This window comes from Terrapene carolina, unplaced genomic scaffold, assembly GCF_002925995.2.
Source record: "Terrapene carolina triunguis isolate 2854851 unplaced genomic scaffold, T_m_triunguis-2.0 Scaffold33911, whole genome shotgun sequence".
Classification (NCBI taxonomy): Eukaryota; Metazoa; Chordata; order Testudines; family Emydidae; genus Terrapene; species Terrapene triunguis.
The window spans coordinates 6266729-6287335 of NW_020698262.1; the positions used below are offsets into that span (position 1 = coordinate 6266729).

At 43.8% G+C, this 20607-nt stretch overlaps 1 protein-coding gene across 1 annotated transcript; it reads right to left on the reverse strand.

The window, feature by feature from the left end:
• Positions 1–12111: 12111 nt before the first annotated feature.
• On the reverse strand, positions 12112–19984 carry LOC112106853 (uncharacterized protein C16orf46 homolog). The gene is made up of 2 exons (XM_024200316.3): positions 19680–19984; positions 12112–13651 (listed from the first exon to the last, which is right to left on the reverse strand). Exons 1-2 carry the CDS (start codon positions 19884–19886, stop codon positions 12593–12595), a joined length of 1266 nt encoding a protein of 421 aa, XP_024056084.2. The 5' UTR covers positions 19887–19984; the 3' UTR covers positions 12112–12592.
• Between the last annotated feature and the right edge of the window lie 623 nt (positions 19985–20607).

The window sequence follows — 20607 nt, forward strand, 5'->3', positions numbered from 1 at the left end:
TTAACTTTTTTTTAAAAGGGTTATCAGATTTACTCATCAATATTCAGAAAATTCATTCTATATCCAAAGAGTAAAACCTATAACTTTGGAAAGGGTAGACTGTATTTCGTGTAGCAAATAGTTGTTTTCAGATCAAAAGTCAACTTCACTTATGGAACTGTGATAGGCACTCCTAAAACTACTGTCACATCATCAAATGTAGCCAGGCAACCAGCTGTTGGCCATAGTTGTCACTCTTGCCTGTGAATCAGTACGGACCTAATGCCCCAGGAGCACAATGCTCTTGGCAGGGCTGTGTTTCAGAAGAGCTGTTAAACTGAGGTTCTGACCATTTGTCATTAAGAGCCTGTGGAACTTCTCATACGAGTCATCAAGTCCAAAATGGGTGAGACTTCTGCCTCCTTAATTCCCCGTCCAGTTTCAATTGGATACAGTATTTTCTTGCCTTGAACTGTTGTGTAGTGTTGCTGCATTGAAGTCCACTGTGACTCATACTGAAGATATTGTACAGTCATAGTGCAAACATTTATGTATACTTTGCCCTGGCTACATGAAACCTCAAAGTCTAATATTCATTGGAAACTCGTGTGTCAAAATATCATAGGAGAAAATCAGGTTTTAATATTTTAAATGGGCAGAATAGAAGTAGAAACAAAATTGTAAACACCTAAAACGTATAATTTTGCCTTTGTGGATGATATTCTGCATACAAATCGAGCTGGGTTGGAATAATTGGATGCTGGTTTGGACCACTTGTTATCTCTTTTCTCTCACGTGCTCAATGCAGTTTTTCCACCAACTTAGTACTTTTTTGGGGGTAAAACAGTCTAATTTCTACTCTTGCCCCAATATTTTGTACCAATATCCTGCCTAAGTCCCCACTTAGTCAGAGCACTAAGATCAAATGAAAGTAAATGTTCAACTGTTTTGCTTTAGTACAGATGTTGTATGCAGGGCTGTGAGATGTGTATGCGAAACTTCTGTCTACATACACTGGGCCATAATGGAGGTCAGATCTTGTTCTGACATAGTTGTGGTGCAGAGGTGTAAGTTAGGACAGTGCTCAACCCCTGAAGTGTTAGCACGGCATTTGCCCAGCTCAGCTGCACTTTGCCTATGTCAAATTATCTGTTTAAAGGGATGCTGTGGCTGGAAATACACTTTAAAAAAAAAATTGTTCTCATGCCCTAATAGGTGGATGCAGTATTTTGGTTGTAAGCATCTGCAGGGAAATGTAAAGTGCGTAGTGATGCCTTTCAATTACTTCCAATAAATTGAAAAGAATTGTATTGAGTGTTTTCATGAAACACAATATGGGTCTGGTCAACTTTTTTAAAGTATGTTATTTTGGAGCCCTGACTATCTGTAAGCTTCCCTTTGTTCTAGAGATGGTGTTGGAACATCTCTAAAATCATCATGTATATTCTGGTGAAGAAGTCAGTGCTCAATCATTAGCTAGAAATTAAATCCTCGTTTAAAATACTTTAACTATTTTACATAATTACATATGCCCACATCTGCTGCCAATGACCACAGTATGTCTTGTGGGCTCAAATTCTGTTCAATTAGACTAGTGGAGTTACTCCAGTTTTATATCCGCTAAACTGAATAGATTCGGTCCAATGAGCTCAAATCAGTTTATTGCTGTGAAGTTACATTGTCCCAAAAAGAAGGGGTGGGGGGACAGACAGTTTAAAAGGCAACATGGGGATTGTGAGTTTGCTGACTATTAATGACGGCAATAGCTGTTCTGAGATAAGTGGCCCTGTAATTTCTGACCTACTACCTTGCTTGGCCTCACTGAGAGTCTGGTCTTTTCTGTTAATGAAAAGCAGCCCTAGCCACATTGTGTTCAGTGTTCTGCACTCCCCTTCTTTGCAGAAATTGCATGCTGGTAAGTTGACTGTTCTCTCCCAAGGCAATAGCATTAGAACTAGTTGCAGTGTTTCTGTCTCACAAAGAACACAATGCCAGTGATGCTGCTTGGGGTCATCTTGCAGGAAAAAAGTTACTAACCTTTCTGTAACTGTTGTTCTTCAAGATGCTTTGCACATGTCTATTCCACTGTACATGTCTGGGGGCTCCAGTGCACAGTTGTCAGAGTTTTTACTCTTAGCAGTACTCATCAGGAAGGGCCAAGCACCTTCTGTTGTGTCTTGCACACCATGCAGGCATAAAAGGCCAAGCTGCCCCAGACCCCCCCCCTCAGTTCCTATCTGCTGGAATGACTCCCGATAGAGAGGGGAAGAAGCAGAGGTGGTTGTGGAATGGACATGTGCAACACATTTAGAAGAACAACCTTATGGAAAGGTTAGAAACCATTTTTTCTTCTTTGCGTGATTGCACATGTCCAGTCCACTGCAGGTGACTCACAAGCTGTCTCATCTGGAGGTGGGTTTGGAGTCAATTTGAACAGGGACTGGAGGACCATTCGTCCAAATTTAACAATCTAGAGACTGCTGAGAGATTGCATAGTGGGAGGCAAATGTGTGACATGCTGACTAGGTTGCTACTCTGCAAAGTACAGGTGCACGAGCCAGAAATGCCACAAAGTCTGCTTTGTATCTAGTTGAATGACCCAATACGCTATTCTGAGGGTTCATATTAGCCAACTGATAACATAGGCGAATACAACTAGATATCTACAACAAAAATCCTTTGCATGGAAACCAGGCAGCCCTTCATTCTGTCTGCAAATGCAACAATGAATTGAGACCAAGATCTGAAAGGCTTTTTAGTCTGTTCCAATAGAATGCTAACACTCTTCCAACATTTAGTGTTTGGAGTGACTCCTCTCCCTTATTACCATGAGGCTTTGGGAAGAAGGTTAAGAAAACTGGTTGGTTTATATGGAAAGAGGAGACCACTTTTGTTTTTTAATTATGAAAAACACCTTGGGTGCGGACAAAGGTAGACTTTATCTGCATTAAAAAAAAATATATGGAGGATATGATACTAACGCCCTAAACTCCCCTATTCTCCTAGCCAATGGAATGGCTATTAAAAAGGCTGCTTTCTTTGAAAGGTGTAACAGGTTGCTAGAGACTCGAAGGTGGGACCCATCAGCTTCGTTAAGGCTAAATTCAGTTTCCATGCTGGAATAAGACTCTACATGTGGAAACAGCCTATCCAACCCCTTTTAAAATCTTACAAAATCAGGTTGGAAAAAAAGGAGTGGCTATCCACACAAGGGTGAAATGCTGATATACCTGCTAGGTGTACCCTAATGGAGCTAACTACTAATCTTTGATGTTTCAGATAGAAAAGATAGTCCAGCACTTGCTGAATAGAAGTAAGAATGGGGGAGACCCCTTTCAGCCTCGACCAAGTGGAAAAACTCTCATTTAGCCAGGTAAGTTGTCCTCATTGATTGTTTTGTACTAGTCAATACTTCCTGCAGTTCTCTGGAGCAGGGATCTCTGAAGTCTCCAGGCCGTCAGGTGAAGAGCCTGAAGGTTGGAATAAAAGAGGTGGCTGTGATTCTGCAAAACTGTCTGTGTGAAGCAGGAGTAACAGTCAGGGACTGATTGAGAGGTCCGAGAGCTGTGAAAACCAGCATTGATGGGGCCAAGCCAGGGCCATTAGTATAAGACTGGCCTTGTCCTGTTTGGCCTTGTGCAGAACTCTTGTCAGAAGAGGGATGGGAGAAAAGCATGTCCTGCTCTGGAGCAGAACTGGTGACATTCTGTTGTCCCTTGTTGTAAATAGATCTACTTGGAGAGTTCCCCAGAGCTGGAAAATGGACCTTGCTATGTTTGGGCAAAGGGACCAGTCCATGGTGATGGATAAGCAACCTGCTCAGGTGATCTGCCAGCATATTCTGAGTCCACAGGAGGTGGGCCATTTTCAAAGTATAGCGTTACTGATGCAGAAATCCCAGAGTGGGATTGCTTACCAACAGAATAGTGAGGACTGGGCTCCTCCTACATGATCACATAAAAGATGGTGGTTGTATTGCCAGTGAGCACCAATATGCCCCTTCCCCTAATGCAAGGAAGGAACATGATGCAAGCTAAGTGGATAGCCTGCAGCTCTCTGATGTTTGTGTATACTGAGATCTTGGGGAGACCAGAGACCCTGCATCTGCAGGTGGCTCAGATGAGCCTCCCATCCTAGGTTCAAGGCATCTGTGACTAAATTAAGAGTGTGAGATGGAGCAAAAAAACTCCCATGCACACATTGGTTGAGTCTATCCACCAATCCATAGAATATTGGATGTGAATTGGTATGTGCATTAACATGTCCGTGTGGTGCTTTCTTGGAGAATATACTTCTGCCACCTGGCTGTGAAGGAGTTTGAGGTGCAGTCTGACATACTGGACCATATAAATGCATACTGACATGTGCCCCAGCAGTCTTAAACAAATTCTCATCATGGTGAGAGGATAAGTCTTGCCTTTAAGTCCAGAATAAGGCTTTGCATTGTATGAAATCTTGTCTGCAGCACTAAAGCCCTGGCCGTTGTCAAGTTCAGGACCACTCCAATAAATTCTATTTTCTGTTCTAAAGATGGGACTGACTTGTCTGAGTTGATCAGGATGACTAGCATGTCAAAGGTGAATCAGATTGTGCAAATGCTGGACACCAGTGGCGACCTGGATTGACCTCTTATCAGCCAGTTGCCCAGGTAGGGGAATACATGGGCCCTTAACCTCTGGAGGAATGTTGCCACCACTGTTGTACAGTTTGTAAAAACATGTGAGGCAGCTGAGAACCCAAAGGGGGCAAGACTATGAACTGATAATGGTGGCCACTGACAGTCAATCTCAGAAACTTTGTGTCCCTGATGAATTGCCACATGAAAGTAGGGTGTGGCCCTGCCTGTATGTGTGCGCGCGCGCGCTGCAAGAGGCCGGAGAGCCTAATTCAGCAAAGCAGGGAGAGGGAATCCAGGCTGGTGGAGCAGGAGGGGCTCAGTGAAACCCCAGTACATCAGGTGGCCTCCCAGAAGGAGAGTCTAACTCGTCACACCTTTCATCTGGGAGCTTGTCTTTTAACTTCAAAACAGTATCCCAGAGGATGAAATTGTAGCATCCCAGCAAGTCTTGCTGGTTTGCAGTACCCCTCTGGAATAAAGCCGTAATCTGCCTGTGGAATGACGCTTCCTCCCAAATAAGTCAGGATTCTCCTCCTCTGAATTTTTTGGGGTTCAAGCCTGGTGCCATGGTCTTCCTGTTTCATTAGCTGCTGGCACTGCAAGGGAGCCTGGAGGATGATGGTTATATTGGTGCTCAAACCCCCGGGAGGAGACAGTGTCATCTTGCTGCTCTTTTTGCAGTCAGTAGTAGGGACGCTGGAGTCTGCCAGAGGACCTTGGTAGGCTCTAAGCCTCATTTATCGGCAGAGCTATTCTAGCTTGAGCCACAGATGTCTGAATGTCCACCAGCTTGTGGATTTTTCCCGGACCTCATCTGGGTAGATATCTGTGGCCACAGCCATCTCCTCAGCAACTCCTGAGGAGTCATAAAAATCATCTAGAGGTGAAGAAATAGGCTCCGCTACAATTGCCTCGTTCATGGATGAGGAAGAGGATGCTAACAGTACAGGGGATGGTTCAGTGCCTGCTTCTCTTGTGGCTGTTGATGAAAGGGATCCTGACTCTGCTTGGTGTCAGGCTCAGTACTGATGCTATAGTGCTTGTGGAGACGATGCTCCTGATACCCAGCAGATGAAGCCAGCTGAGATGGCTCCAGGGACATTCTTGATTGTAGGGAGGAAGTCCCAGGGGTTCCAAAAGGGCCGTTGGTATGGCCTAGTCCCCAAACATGCATAGTCCAAAGGTCTCTTCTATAAGCTCCCAGCTGATACTGATGCAGAAATCAGGGCCCCCCTCTGAATGGGACCAACTAGGTTGGGATACGTAGGATCTCACTTCAAAATCTGGTGAGGAAGGAGCTGCTTCTTGAGACCAAGCTGATGCTATACTGATTGGTGCCAGTAAAGAAGCTCAGAATCTAAAGACAGGGGTTCCTGGGAGATCATCTGTGGCTTTCTCCTAGATGGTACTAGCCTAACTGGCACCCTGGAGCTGCTCAGTGATGAGGTGAAGGTGCTAGAGGGTGTCTTAGCCACTGGTGTCAGGTGAGTCTCTTGAACCGGTGATGGTGGCACCAAGAGTTTTAACAACTCTCTCACGGCATCAAACACCTCAGGAGTAGATGGTACTGGGAAGACACATGGCACAAGGAGATGCCAATGAAGGTGCTCAAGGAGCTGGTCTCAACAGGCCTGCACTGGGCTTTGGAGTCAATGAACTCTCCTGTTTAGAGGTGCTTCCTCTTTGAACACCCTCCTCAGTCTTTAGAAGAGCTTATCCTATTTGAGTCTTTTGAGGACTCTGGTACTAAGTGCAATTTCCAATGTTTCTTTGTTGGCACCTGTGACGCCGATCTGCCTCTCAGTATCAGTAGACTGGAGATGCACTACTGACGACGCCGACATGATGGGTACCCAGACTGTGGTAGAGGGGTGAGATGGAGGCCGTAGTGCCAATTCACTCAGTGGATATTTTAATCTGGCTGCCCTGTCTTTTTTTGAATGGGGTTTGAAGACCTTACAAATGCCACACTTGTCACTCACATGAACTTCCCACAAGCACTCGAGGCAGTTGGGGTGAGGGTCACTATTAGGCATTGTCTTGCCACAAGAGTGGCAGAGCTTGAAATCTGGAGAACATGGCATATCACCAATACTGTGGCCAGCACCCAAACTGGTTGCCAGAACCACAAAAACTCACTTTTTAAACTCACGACGCTATCCAGGTACTATGTACAGATATCAAGTAAAGACTTGCAGAAGCAAGGACCAGGAGCTCTATCAACCTTCACGGGTGGTAGGAAGGAACTGAAGAGGGTCTCTGGCAGCTTGGATCTTTATGCCTGTATGGTGTGTGTGAGAAAGCAGAGGGTAAAATCTCCAACTGTGCACTGGAGCACCCAAACACCTACTGTGGAAAGGACACATGCAATCTCTCAAAGAATGAGACATTTGGAAGTGAGGGACCAAAAATTGGTAGTGCATTGATTTTTATTTGATCCATCTCTGTATTGTTTATGCTGTCAACAAGTCACTTTTCACCCTCTTGCTTTGTTTTAGTACTAGGATACAGGAAGCAGTTTCAGTTGCAGCAGTATTGAGACTTTTCTCATTTCCCTGGATGGAAATTGCTTTCCTCTTCTTAAAAAAAAGGCTCTAGATGCAAACAGGGAGCTGTTTCTTTCAGTTGAAGCAGAACCACTAATGTCTTTAAGGTCATACATCTCAGGTTTTCATGAAGATTACCATGGCTTACGTGTGGCAGGCTCATATCTTTACATTTCAGGGCTTTGTTTATGAGCTTTTCCAGTTGCCTTTTGTTGTACTTGTTTCCTGGCAAATTCTTGGTACTCTTTTCACCTTGAAAAGCCTGAGTAGCATGCAATTTGCCATTACTCCTTTCTCCTTTTGTGCTATCGGTCATAGGGGCACAATTGAAAGATTGTCTGCAACAGACTGGAACCTTTTCTTTTCCTGAAACTCTCTCTCTCACAGCACATGTGGTTAATTTGCAATTAGGTTTTGATCGATCTTTTGTAGACTTGGTTGCCTGGGCCAATTCTTTTTTGGTAGATGGTGCTATATCTATGTGAGGTAAGTGAGTGAGTGTTTCCTTTGTCTTTGGCTTTTTAGACTTATTTTGTACTTGGTAGGAGGTGAAGGGAGCATCTTTACCCCAGCCGTTTACCTGGAGGTACAAAAACATGTTAAATGTACATTAATATAAGTGGATTTTGTAACCGTAAAAATAAAAAAAACTAATCATTAATGCAGTAGCTAAGTGCATTTGTGGTGTTGATATTAATTGATTATAATTCTTCAAATCCTCTTTAGAACCAAAGCACCTGAAATTTACAAAGGATTTTTTTCCTCTTGACCTCCCTTATAAAAGTTCTTTTCAGCTCTTCCTGCAAGTCCTAAATCTGCAGGAGAGACTGCAGGCCTTTTCACTCTTTTTGTGGTCATATTAAGAGATGACTGCTGTGCAAGTTTTGGGGCAGTTATGTAGGGACATGACTTTCACAGATTTCCATGACTTTTCAACATCTCATATCATCCTGCCAAAGAAAAACTTTTCCTTCCAACCCAAATCAACATGAGAAGGTTAATTTTGCAAAGGCTCACTTGAATTTTTCTGATCTGCCATGAAATCCTCACCTGTAACTGCAATTGTGTTGTAGGAAGCTGAAACTCACTCAGAGGAACTCTTGTGGTGTTCCACACCTTAGCACAGTCTCCAAGTTCACCACGCAGCTACAATTGCATTCTACTCTCTGAGCCAAGTTCTGATCTCAGCCTTGCCAGCCTAAATCCAGAACAACTCCACAGAAGACAGTGGAGGGAAGGAAGGGTGGTTCTATGGTTGGAGAACAAGGTTTAGAGGCAAGAGAGCTGGGTTTTAGTCTTGGTTCCATCACAGGCTTACAGCGTGCAATACTTCTAATGTAAAAAATTCTTGATTTTTTTCAGTTGGGGGTAATTGACATCAGAATCTGACCTACTGATAAATGAGGGCTATAGAGTAGCTGTAACAATTCTTAACATCTTAGTGCCAAATGTTGCTGTTTATAATGATATAAACAAGTAACGGAGCAGTTTTTGGCCTCTACACAGTTTGATGTTATCCTGAGGTTTGGTTGGCACATTTACGACCCCCTTTTCTCCCTGTCTCAATTCTCTGACCAAAATGAAAGGTGCTAGTCAAACTCTCTAACTGTAGGGAAATATGTCCTTTTGCCTTTCTGATCTTTACTTTGCTAGTGTTTGGAGTTTTTAAATATTTGTATTCGTTACTGTTACTTGTAGTTTACCAAAGCTGCCATTAAAATACCTAATAAATTTATAAAATGTCAATTAGATCTACAAGAATGGGGAGGGGGTGTGAATGTAAAACTAATTATCACAAATACAATAAGTACTCTTACTGAAAGTGAATTACAAAAGCTAAGAAAAAAAATGAAGATGTTTAAAAATATCTGTACATTCATTTTTAAAGTCATTCTTTATCCAATACACCCATAAAACTTAGATATTGCAGAAGCAAGGCTCATAAATTTCTGCTGTAACCACAGTCTTTTTCCTATCATCTGTCAAGTTATTTACTATCAGTTGTGCTGACGTCCAGTTAATGCAAGTTTATTTAATTACTATACTGAACCTGGATATTGTGACTTTCTCCTTCTAGTAGATCATTTTTCTATTTTCTCTTTGAAGCATCAGTGTTTTCAATTGTCTGATAGACACCACCTTCCCTCTTTTCGGGCCATGGAAATGTCAGTAATTTCACAGGTGCTTATATAATGTTTAAATAGCGCTATCTAGTACTGTCTGAGGACTGGAAAGCAGATGTTTGGACTGATTTGCTCTTTCTACGTGTTTTGATTATTTGTGAATGCTCTCATTTGGTCTTAATGGTTTTCTGATGTTTCTCTTACAGCGTATTTTTAAAATTAAGTACCATGTTGGGGACTAGGGGAGAGACACCAGCTTTCTATTTGTAGTGCTTATTCAAATATATCTTAAATATTCCTGCTCATATAAATGTCAGTTTATTTCTACAGAAAAGGATATTTTACATTTAAATACAGTGTTATAGTATAAATCATTAGAGAATTTACTACTACTGCTACTTTTAATTAAGACCATAGAGATAAGGCAGATTGCATCGGTTGTCCTTCTGGCTAGGGTGTTTCCACCTAAAAGCACAAGACAAGTGGAGATACACAACAACTGGGCATATTTTGAAAAGGGAGTTAGGCTATTATAAAATGGATGTTGGAGAGAGAGAGAGAGAACTGACCTACCAAATGATGTCTCTATTCTGACAGATATTCGGACATGTGCAACTGTAGTACTGTGATCAAATTGCATAGTTAAGACAGACCCCTCGACTTGCTATTGCCTTGATTCTTGTAAACAAAATACAATCGATATTTCCTCTACAAAACAATGAGTGGAAATCGTTAGGACTATTTACAGCCAGTTCTGTTTTTGAATAAATAACCGCATATTCCCATTCTTGTTTTAAAAGCATGAGAGCACCAAGTGGAAAAACAAACTATCTTGCTATAGTATTTGTGAACTAAAGTTATAATACAAAGCACTCAATTCTTCTATTATGCCATATGTACCATAAAATCCATTACTTCACAGAATGGAATGTAGGTAAGAAGAATTCATTTTCATTGTCCTGGCTGGATTTCTACTTAAATGTATCTTTCTTGTGGTAGTTCACATATGTCCACAACTTCTACCAGTAAGCATGCACAACAGCATATCAGATGTCTTCAAAACTAGCCACTATAAAAAGAACTTTTCTAAATGTTTAAGGAAAGGTGAGGGAGGAAGGAAGGAATCTTACATTGGAAATACAAGGACAAATCCTACAGTTATTATTCAGGCTAAAGCCTCGTTGAAATAAAACACCAGGTCTTGTAAGGGATAATGGCTCCGTAATTTTGCCCCAGGACACTCTGCAAAAGCTGGGCTATCAAACTGATGATTTTATTCCCCTTTGAGGATGACCCCATTAGTCTGACCCAAACTCATATAAATAATAATCTTAGAACTGTGTATTCTCTAAATTTATCGCAAGGTATGGAATTTGCCACCAGTGACTGTTGTCAAAGGGGCTTATTTTCCATAATCACTCTTCAGGAAAAGGAAGTAAAATAAAGGAAGATTTAAAAAAAAAAAAAAGGCAGTACTTCATCGCAACTTAGAGTTGAATGCCTAGCACCTAGTGTGGTATGGGTTCCTCTCTCACCCCAACTAGCTGAACATTCAGTAGGTGGCACTCTTCCCTCCACACTAGTACCACTATATTGTATTTCAAGTGATCTCTTGCAGCTGTTAAAGCTCAAACAGAAGGCCTGACCACTTCATAAAAGAACAGTGGTGGCATGGACCTGCCCACATTGCAACATGAGCCATTGCACTCTGCTTTAATTCCCGCAATAATTTCTATTGGAAAACAATATTATTCACATCTGCCCTAAACTATTATGCAACAGTGATGTGTGTTATTGAAGGGCTGCTGTATTTCTCCCCTAGAAGTTCTTGCACATCAATAGTGGGCGATTTCTTCATGTAGCTTTTTAAAATAAAAAAGTCCTTTCATTACTTAGCCTTTGCTTCTAGTTGCTGCCTAGAAAGAGCTTACCCTCTCTCTTTTTGGATCTCAAGCAGTGCATACATGAGGGTGAGTCAATAGTTAATATGTAGAAGTCTGTAAACTGCTTTGAAACTAACGTACTATAAAAATATAAATTCTGGATTTAACTTTAATCTCCTATGACTGATTCTCTGAATCTTAAATCAGCTAGATGGTGAGTTTAGAGTTCTGGTGTAAGAGTGGAACATGTGATATTTGGGAATTTTTAACTGGTACTATCTTTCCTATTACTTCCAAGTTACTGTCAAATGCATCAAAAAGGGGGAGAGAATAAATAAGTGGCTGCCAGTCACAGAAAATCTTTGACTACTGCGAAACACGCAGTCATTGTGGATGTGGATAATTTTTATTTAAGCTACCCTAAGTCGTGAATGCAAATTTAACCTGTATTTTATGGAGGAAACTGTGATAGCTAATTAGTCAAAATGAAATGTACATTTAACACAGATAAAACTTGATATCAAAGTCCCTCTGTTTAATAATAGATGAGTCTGGCCTCTGTTAATAAAACATGAAAACAAAACAAGGAAGCATACACAAAAAAATACTTATAGTACTTAAACGAATCAGGACAAACGTAGTAACTGAACATTTAACCATGCCACTGTGAAAGAGCTGCTGTTCTGTAGCTACTTGACTAGTTCTGCTGCTCTTTTAAGTCCCAGTTCCGCAAAGCATTTAAGCAAATATTCAGCCCCATGGATCTCAATGAAACTGAAGCACATACTTAAAATAAAGAAAATTCTTAAATGGCTTTTGCTGAATAAGGATGAACTCAAGATTGTGCTAAAATGCATTGTTGAGCCAGGTACCCCATGACCATACTTAGGCCTTGTCTGCAGGTAGAATTAGACACTGGCAAGCTGGGATGTGAATCTATCCTACATTAGCCTGACATGCTCTTAACTGGCTGTGTGCATTAATGGTTGTTAAAGTGCTTTGAGCTAAGGAGGACTAACCCAAAGCACTGTAACAAACTTAACATATAGCAGCAGGGTGTACATGGACAGTTAGAGCAGGGCAGACTGATGTGGGATAGATTCACACCCCAGCTTGCCCCACAGTCTAATTGTTCATGAGGGCTGCACCTGAATGAGGTGAATGCACTTAGTTCCAGTAGAACCTTAAATAAATTAAGATGGGGCAATGGGAATTAGAATATTGTATACAATAGACAGTTAATCTATAAACTGGAAATTAAATTATTTGGAAGGAATGTATAGTATTATAAACTGATACATATAAGTAGCACCTACAAAAAATTAACAAACGGCAAGTCTGCTCACACGGAGCACAAGTACAATGTATCTTCAATCCTTTTCTCATCATATAATGAGTTCAAACAAATAGAAGAAAATGACATGAAGTTACAGTATAAAAATGTTAGGTCAGTCTAGAAGACATTGCGGTTATTGCAACATGGCTGACCGTTAAGGAAGGGAATAGTCCAGGAAGCAGTTGCACCGCCTGTGTTTTTGATTCATTTCCTTGCTTGGCCTCTGAGAGACTTCTGTTTTTAATACTGTTGGTGAAAGGACCTCTGATCTCATCATGTTTTGTGTACTGTATTCCTTTTGTATGCAGAAACTGCATGTTAGCAAGATGACTGTTCTTTCTCAAAGAAACAGAATTAGAAGTGGTTGTAATTTTTCTATCTGGCCAAAGAGCACAGGGCCAGCGTAACTGTTCAGGGCCTCTTTGCAGAAGTGCTTTTGGAAGCCTTGGGACAAAGGATAATGGTTCGTGAATTTGTTTCTCCTTCACTGTATCATGAATGATACAGTCAGTTTCTTTTTCCCCCTTTTGTTCGATTGTTTGAGTACCCTTACTACCGGAAGCAGTCTCAGCTGAAGTAGCATTGAGCATTTTCTGATTTGCCTGGGAGATAGCTGCTATACTCTTCTTAAAAGAAGGATCTGTGCTATCTTTTGTAGTTGCATCTTTCACTGGTGGCAATATCAGCAAAGACTTTAAGTTTGAAGATTCAGAGCTATCTGGAGCAGGCATTGTAGGCTCAGGAGTCTTTACAGCTTTATTTTTTAGGGCTTCTGGGTTTTTCATTTTTTCTGGTTGCCATATACTGTATTCCTTTACTGGCAAACTTTTCTTTTCACCTTGAAATGTCTGAATAGAGCGTAACTTGCCATTACAACTTTCTCTCTCAGTTCCATCGGTGGTAGAACAATTGGAAGACTCACTAGAATGGACTGGAACCTCTTTCTTTTCTGAAACGGTATCATCTATAGCACATGTGCTTAATTTGCAATCAGATTTTGATTGATCTCTTGTAGTCTTGGTTTCTTGGCTCACACTTTTGTCATTATTTTGCCTCATATCTAAGCAAAACAGGCAACTGTTGATGGTTTCATTTGCCCTTGATTTCTTGGCTTGCTTTTGCAACTGAAGGCAGGCAAATGGAGCAGCTTTACCCCAGCCTTGCACCTGGGAACAGAGAAATATGTTAAATCTAAATACTAGTTGCTTTCTTCACAAGAAAAAAAATTAACTATGTACAAATGTAACAGTAATGGTTAACTAATAGCACTCATGATGCTACTTAGGTTTACTGTTTGGGCCAAATTAACAAGTAGTTTTTTATTCTTAGCCAGGCCCACTTAAAAAAAAAACAGTATTCGAAGATTTTTATTGACAGAAAAACCAGTAGACTCCATAGATTTTCATGCCTGTTTTAGTTTTATGCTTGCAGTGCTGTTCTACAGAGTCCTACACTGCAAGCCTCAGAGGCGATATCCAAGACCATGAAAAATCCAATTTCCGTTACATTATATTATCTTTGAAAGAAAAACATGTTCTCTTCCCCCCTCCAAAGTCTTGGATCTGAGAGATTATTATAGCTTTCCTTAGTTCCCGCTTCTTTACTAAACTGAGTACAGAACAGAATTGTGATGTTTCTTTTATGATCCATGTACAAAACAAATGCATTTCTAGTGCCATTTCAATCAATCAAAACAACATACGTTCCACTGCTGACTAGGAGTGGATTTTACTTAGCTTTTGATTCACTAATATTAATCTCTTGCAGGCTTCAACAGGACAAACTTGCAGCTGAGAGGAGAAAACCACATCATCTGCTACTGACTGCTTAAAATTACGAGCTCAAAAACTGAAATACCATTTTACAAGATCCCTTTTCAGAGCTCTGCACTAGCAGCCTACCTCTGCACAATTTAATGTGAAAAATTAAGGCAGACTCTTACCAAATATAGAAGTAGTGACCATAAACTAGAGGTGGAAACAGGACACAAAAAGCACAGCACCTACACAGAGAAGTGATTTCACTGGGAGAAGAGAAAAGCTTCTTTTTGAACCACAGTCCAAAGTACAAGGAAATGGGAAAGCCTTACTCATATTATGAGAAAACCATTTACATTAAAAAGCAATGAGTGAAAAGAGACATGAATCTGAATGGGACCTGATCTGGGAGTCATGCTCAAAGGCCACCTAGCTGCTTAGGCCCCATACGTGATTTATGCAGCCAAATGCCTACCTTCCCCTGGCTTGTGAATCACTTTGGGGCCGAGGTGGGAGATAAGCATCTGGATGCCTAGAGTGGATCACCAGGGCACGTGCCCTAGAGTTTAAAAACTTAAGCACCTGGGAAATTTTTACAATGGAAAGTTAAGCAGCATGAGTTTAAGCATCTACCACAGGCGCCAACTTTTGTTGGCACCGGTGGGTGCTCGTGGCCCTCCGCCCCCTCCCTGCCCCCATTGGATCCCTCCCCAAATCCCCACCCTGGCTCTGCCTCTTCCCCAAGCGTGCTGCATTCCTCCTCCTCCCCCCTCCCTCCCAGGCTTGCCACGCGAAACAGCTGTTTCGCAGCACAAGCGCTGGGAGGGGGGAGAAGCAGGATGTGGCTGCCCGCTCAGGGGAGGAGGCGGAGCAGAGGCAGAGGTGTGCTGGGGCAGGGGGGCGGGGCGGGGAGCTGCCAGTGGGTGCTCCGCACCCACCAATTTTTCCCCGCAGGTGCTCCAGCCTCGGAGCACCCCCGGAGTCGGCGCCTATGGCATCTACACCAGTGGTTTTCAAACTTTTCTCATCTGTGGACCCCCAACAAGTTTTCAAATGGAGATGCGGACCCCTTTGGAAATTTAATCTGTGGTCCATGGACCCCTACCATAGAAGTCTTAAACTGAAAACTGACTGAACAGAATTCAATTATAAATGTTGCACATGCTCAGCCCAGCATTTGATGCAGCGTGAGAAAGGGCACTAAACTGTGAGCTTCTATGGCAGTGGTCCCCAACCTCTTCATAGAATCATCATAGAATATCAGGGTTGGAAGGGAACCTCAGGAGGTCATCTAGTCCAACCCCCTGCTCAAAGCAGGACCTAATCCCAACTAAATCATCCCAGCCAGGGCTTTGTCAAGCCTGACCTTAAAAACCTCTAAGGAAGGAGATTCCACCACCTCCTTAGGTAACCCATTCCAGTGCTTCACCACCCTCCTAGTGAAAAAGTTTTTCCTAATATCCAACCTAAACCTCCCCCACTGCAACTTGAGACCATTACTCCTTGTTCTGTCATCTGGTACCACTGAGAACAGTCTAGATCCATCCTCTTTGGAACCCCCTTTCAGGTAGTTGAAAGCAGCTATCAAATCCCCCCTCATTCTTCTCTTCTGCAGACTAAACAATCCCAGTTCCCTCAGCCTCGCATCATAACGCATGTGCTCCAGCCCCCTAATCATTTTTGTTGCCCTCCGCTGGACTCTTTCCAATTTTTCCACATCCTTCTTGTAGTGTGGGGCCCAAAACTGGACACAGTACTCCAGGTGAGGCCTCACCAATGTCGAATAGAGGGGAACGATCACGTCCCTCGATCTGCTGGCAATGCCCCTACTTATACAGCCCAAAATGCCGTTAGCCTTCTTGGCAACAAGGGCACACTGTTGACTCATATCCAGCTTCTCGTCCACTGTAACCCCTAGGTCCTTTTCTGCAGAACTGCTGCCTAGCCACTCGGTTTCCGTGGGGCGGGCGCCGGACGACTAGCTGCCCACAAGGCTGGCTCCAGGGTTTTGGCCGCCCCAAGCAGCCAAACAAACAAAAACAAAAAAGCTGCGATCTGCGGCGGCAATTCGGCGGGAGGTCCTTCGCTCCGAGCAGGAGTGAGGGACCGTCCGCCGAATTGCCGCCGAACAGCTGGACGTGCCGCCCCAAGCACCTGCTTGGTAAGCTGGTGCCTGGAGCCGGCCCTGGCCACCGAGGACTGTGGCCACCAGACAAGCAGCCACCAAAATGCCGCTGTGAAGCAGTGTCATCAAGAGGCGTCACGGCCGAAATTCGGCGGCATTTCGGCAGTAGCGCTTCTTGACATTGCCGCTTCACGGTGGCATTTCGGCGGCTGCTTGTCCGGTGGCCAGTAGGTGGGCGCACATGGATGCCCCAGCAGGCGCCATGGTGCCCGCGGGCACCGTGTTGGGGACCCTTGTTCTATGGTAATGATAACACTTCCAGGTTCTGACCTGTAGGTGGGGGAATTCACATACTTTTGATTGATCAGAAAAACGGAATGCCTTTCCTGGGATCTGAAATTTAATTTTCATAGTTACCTATTGCAGACCCCCGAGACAGTCTGTGGACCCCCAGTTGAAAACCACTAGTCTCCAGGGTTACGTGGCAGCCAAGCAGGAATTTCACAGAGTGCAGAGGTGCTGCATACAGGACTTAAGCACCTAAACTGCTTTGCAGATCACACCTTTAAAGTTTAGAAAGACTTAGCTTTTCAGTTATATCAGCAGGTACCAGAGAACTTAGACCTAGAAATATCTACTCAAATCAAGAAGTTACAACAAAATAGACTATCCAAAACTATCCTCACCCCACTAACTGTATTCCTAACCACAAAAACAGCTTTTCTATACAGATAGGTCTGCCCTAAATATAGATTTCAAAAAACCAATCTAGAAGACTGCATCACTGGGTGGGGGCGAAAAGACAACTTTAACACCAGAATGTCTTTGGTGTATGTCCACACCTAACACTAGATAGAAAACAGTTGTTTATCTGAGTTATTTTTAACCATCTAAGTCTCCCTAGAATAGGGTTACCATATTTCAGGTTCCCAAAAAGAGGACACTGGGAGGGGGAAGGGGGAACTGCAGGGGATACCTGCGGCAGTGGTACTCGCTGGAGGTGGGGGGCAGTGTCTCTCCCTGTCATGGTGGCAGGACAGCTGGCACAAGCCCAGGACGCAGCAACAGCCCTCAGTCAGCGCCTCCCTATGGACCCCCTCCCTAGGCCTGGGTGGGCAGGACCCAGCAGCTTTGGCTGCAGGGTAATGGACCAAACAGCTGCTGATACAGGGGAGATACCAATCGGGAAGCGGTCCAATCAGGGCTCTTTCTGAGCTGCAGCATCTGCTCTGAAAAAATTCCAGACATTTCCTGTTTGAAAAAATCCACCCGGACATAGGACGGAGGCTCAAAAAAGAGGCAATATCTAGGAAAACCTGGACATATGGTAATCCTACCCTAGAATGGCAAGGTTTGAACCCATTGTACTCAGTCATTCTGAAAAATTCATAATCTTAAAACTACAGAAAACCAGAAGCCTCCAAAGCCATTTCCCTCTGTGATACAAGTGATCTGTCCCCACAGCTGAACTATTTGTTACTACTCTGATATAATGGATAATGTATACCAAATTCTTAAGCTAACTAAACCATCACAACCCTACTTGCCTTTTCTTCAAGAATCTCATCTGTTTTGTAGGTAAAAAGGTGAGAAGCAGCTTTAATCAGAATTACTTCAAACAGATGTGAGTACCATTTATACTAACCACTATTAATATTCCTTCTATTCAACTTCATTGTGGCTACAGGAAAGGAATTTACTTGAAGGTTTAGTGAGGTTTTTAGGTATTCCATGTGTCTATGTTACAAGACAGTGATAGACATAAAAATGGCAGTTGTATGTCCACTTTACAAAAGTTGAAGGAACTAGAAGAAAATGATCAGTCCTTTATACTAAACTAAAAATAAAGTTGGCAAGTGTCTGATTCCACAAAGCTCATCTTATTTTTAATTGGTTCAAAGGATCATTTACAGCTTAGTTTATCTATAGATTAACTAATGGTTAAGTTTATTTTGTTTTTCACATGTAATTATCTTGCTTCATTCTACTACACATGCTAAATGAGGAACAGAATACTTCATTTTCTTCTTGTTTTTCTGCACCTAGATCAAAGCATTTTATCCTAATTTCCCCTCCCCCCATAAGCAGGTATTGTTCATTGATTAGCACAGTGACACTTTTTGGTTTGTGTGGAGGTTGCAGCTCTTGGTCCTTTCTGTATATTCCATTTCATGCTGACTAATCTGCAGCTGTAACAAACTAGATCTCTATTAGTTTAAGAATAAAACCCTAAACAATATTTTCAGTATGTTCTTAAAGTTCCTCCATACCTACCTCTGCTTTTTAAGCAGCTCCCTGCAACTATTTTGAAGCTCCTAGCTTTTTGTTTTTTTAAAACATGTGTAGTGTTAAATATCTTGTTTAAAACAATCAACTGTTGATTTGTCATGATTTCCCCCCATTCTCAACTTTGACTTTGGTTTAGAGGCTTTAAGGCAGGGGTGGCCAACCTCAGGGCCGGCTTTAAGCCGATTCCCCGGAATGGGGCCTCATGCCTAAGAGGCTGCCGGCGGGCTGGGGGGGGAAAGCCGTGTCCTGCTTCTCCCCCCTCCCTCCAGCGCTTGCGCCGCCATACAGCTGATCAGCGCAAGCCTGGGAGGGAGGCGTGAGGAGGAGGAATGCGGTGTGCTTGGGGAAGAGGCGGGGCCAGGGCGGGGATTTGGGGAGGGATCCGAGGGGGCGGAGTTGGGGCGGGGGGGGGGGAGACAATTCGTGTCCCGGCATGGGGCCCCGCACCTGCTAAAGCAGGCAGCTCTTCAGAGGTTAATATGAGCCTCCATGCATAGGTGCCAACTCCGGGGCTGGAGCTACAGGCGCCAACTTTCCAATGTGCTACAGGGTGCTCACTGCTCAAGCCCGGGCTCTACCCCAGACTCTGGTCCCACTCCCACTCCACTCCTTCCCCCAAAGCCGCCACCTCTTCCCCTGAGTCTATCGTGCCCTTGCGCCGCCGCCTCCTGCACACCGCAAACAGCTGATCGCGGTGGGTGGGAGGTGCAGGGATGGAGGGTTTGTTGCTGACCGGCAGTGCTGCTGGTGGGTGGGAGACACTAGTGGCGAGGGGGAGCTCCTGACATGTTACTGTGGCTCTTTGGCAATGCACATTGGTAAATTCTGGCTCCTTCTCAGGCTCAGGTTGGCCACCCCTGCTTTAAGGTATCCAAAGCAGTATCTGTTGCCTTTTCAAACTACATTGTATCAAAACAAATGAATTTTTAAATAGCCATTGTTAGCAAATGTTCCAAAACTGCCTTTGAGAATTTTTTTCCCGGCTTTACTAAGTCATTTTTCAAGATATAAAATGTAACTTACAGCTTCCTCCCATCCTGTCCTGATGACATATTCCAAGGACCTTTCATCTTGTTCAAATACGTTCTCGCTGATGTCAAGAAGAGTATAAACGTGATTCCTCTCTCTCTTCTCATTTGGGTAGATACATTGCCACTTGGCTTCTTCTGTTTTCTTATTGGTAATGCTTTTTTCTAAATCTAGTTCATTCTTCTTGGAGGAGTTCATCATGGTCCTAGTGCCCCCAGGTTCTACCCTTTAAAGCTGCAATAAGATCTGTGTCTTAAATAATCAATCTGGCAATTATTGTTCAAATATCCTAATTTTAATGCAAGGAGTTGAGGGCTGCAAGGAGTTTTTTTAACTAAAGAACCAGAATTGGATATTTTATACCAGTCCCTTAGCTTAGGCTGCTCTTTGAGCTACTTCTCCCAGCCCCTGTCCACCTCCATCCCCCTCCCCGCCCCTGCCCCCCCCCCCCCCCGACGCTTCCCCCTCGTCCCCCCCCCCATTCCCGGGCTCTCCCCTGCCCTCCCCCCTCGCTCCCCCCATTCCCGGGCTCTCCCCTGCACCCCCCCGCACTCCCCTCCCCCCAGGCTCCCCATCGTCCCCCCATTCCCGGGCTCTCCCCTGCCCCTCGTGCTACCCTCCCGCCTCACCTTTCGGTCCCGGGGCGCGGGGACATGGAGCCGCACAGGCCGCTCTGCTGCTGCGGTTGTTCGCAGCCCCCTTCCCACCCCGAAGCCGTTACCCTGGGCGACAGGGTTGGCGGGGGGGAGGGGAGCGCGGAAGTGAGCGCATGAGCAATGGGGTGCGAGGTGCGACACAAACAGCCTGGGGGGGCTATGGGGGAGGCTTTCAGTGAGCGTGTGGCGAGGACGGGGAGAGGATGAGGGAGAAGGGGGGAGGGCTGGAGTGGCTGGCAGGGCTGAGGGAAGGGGCAGTGGCAGGA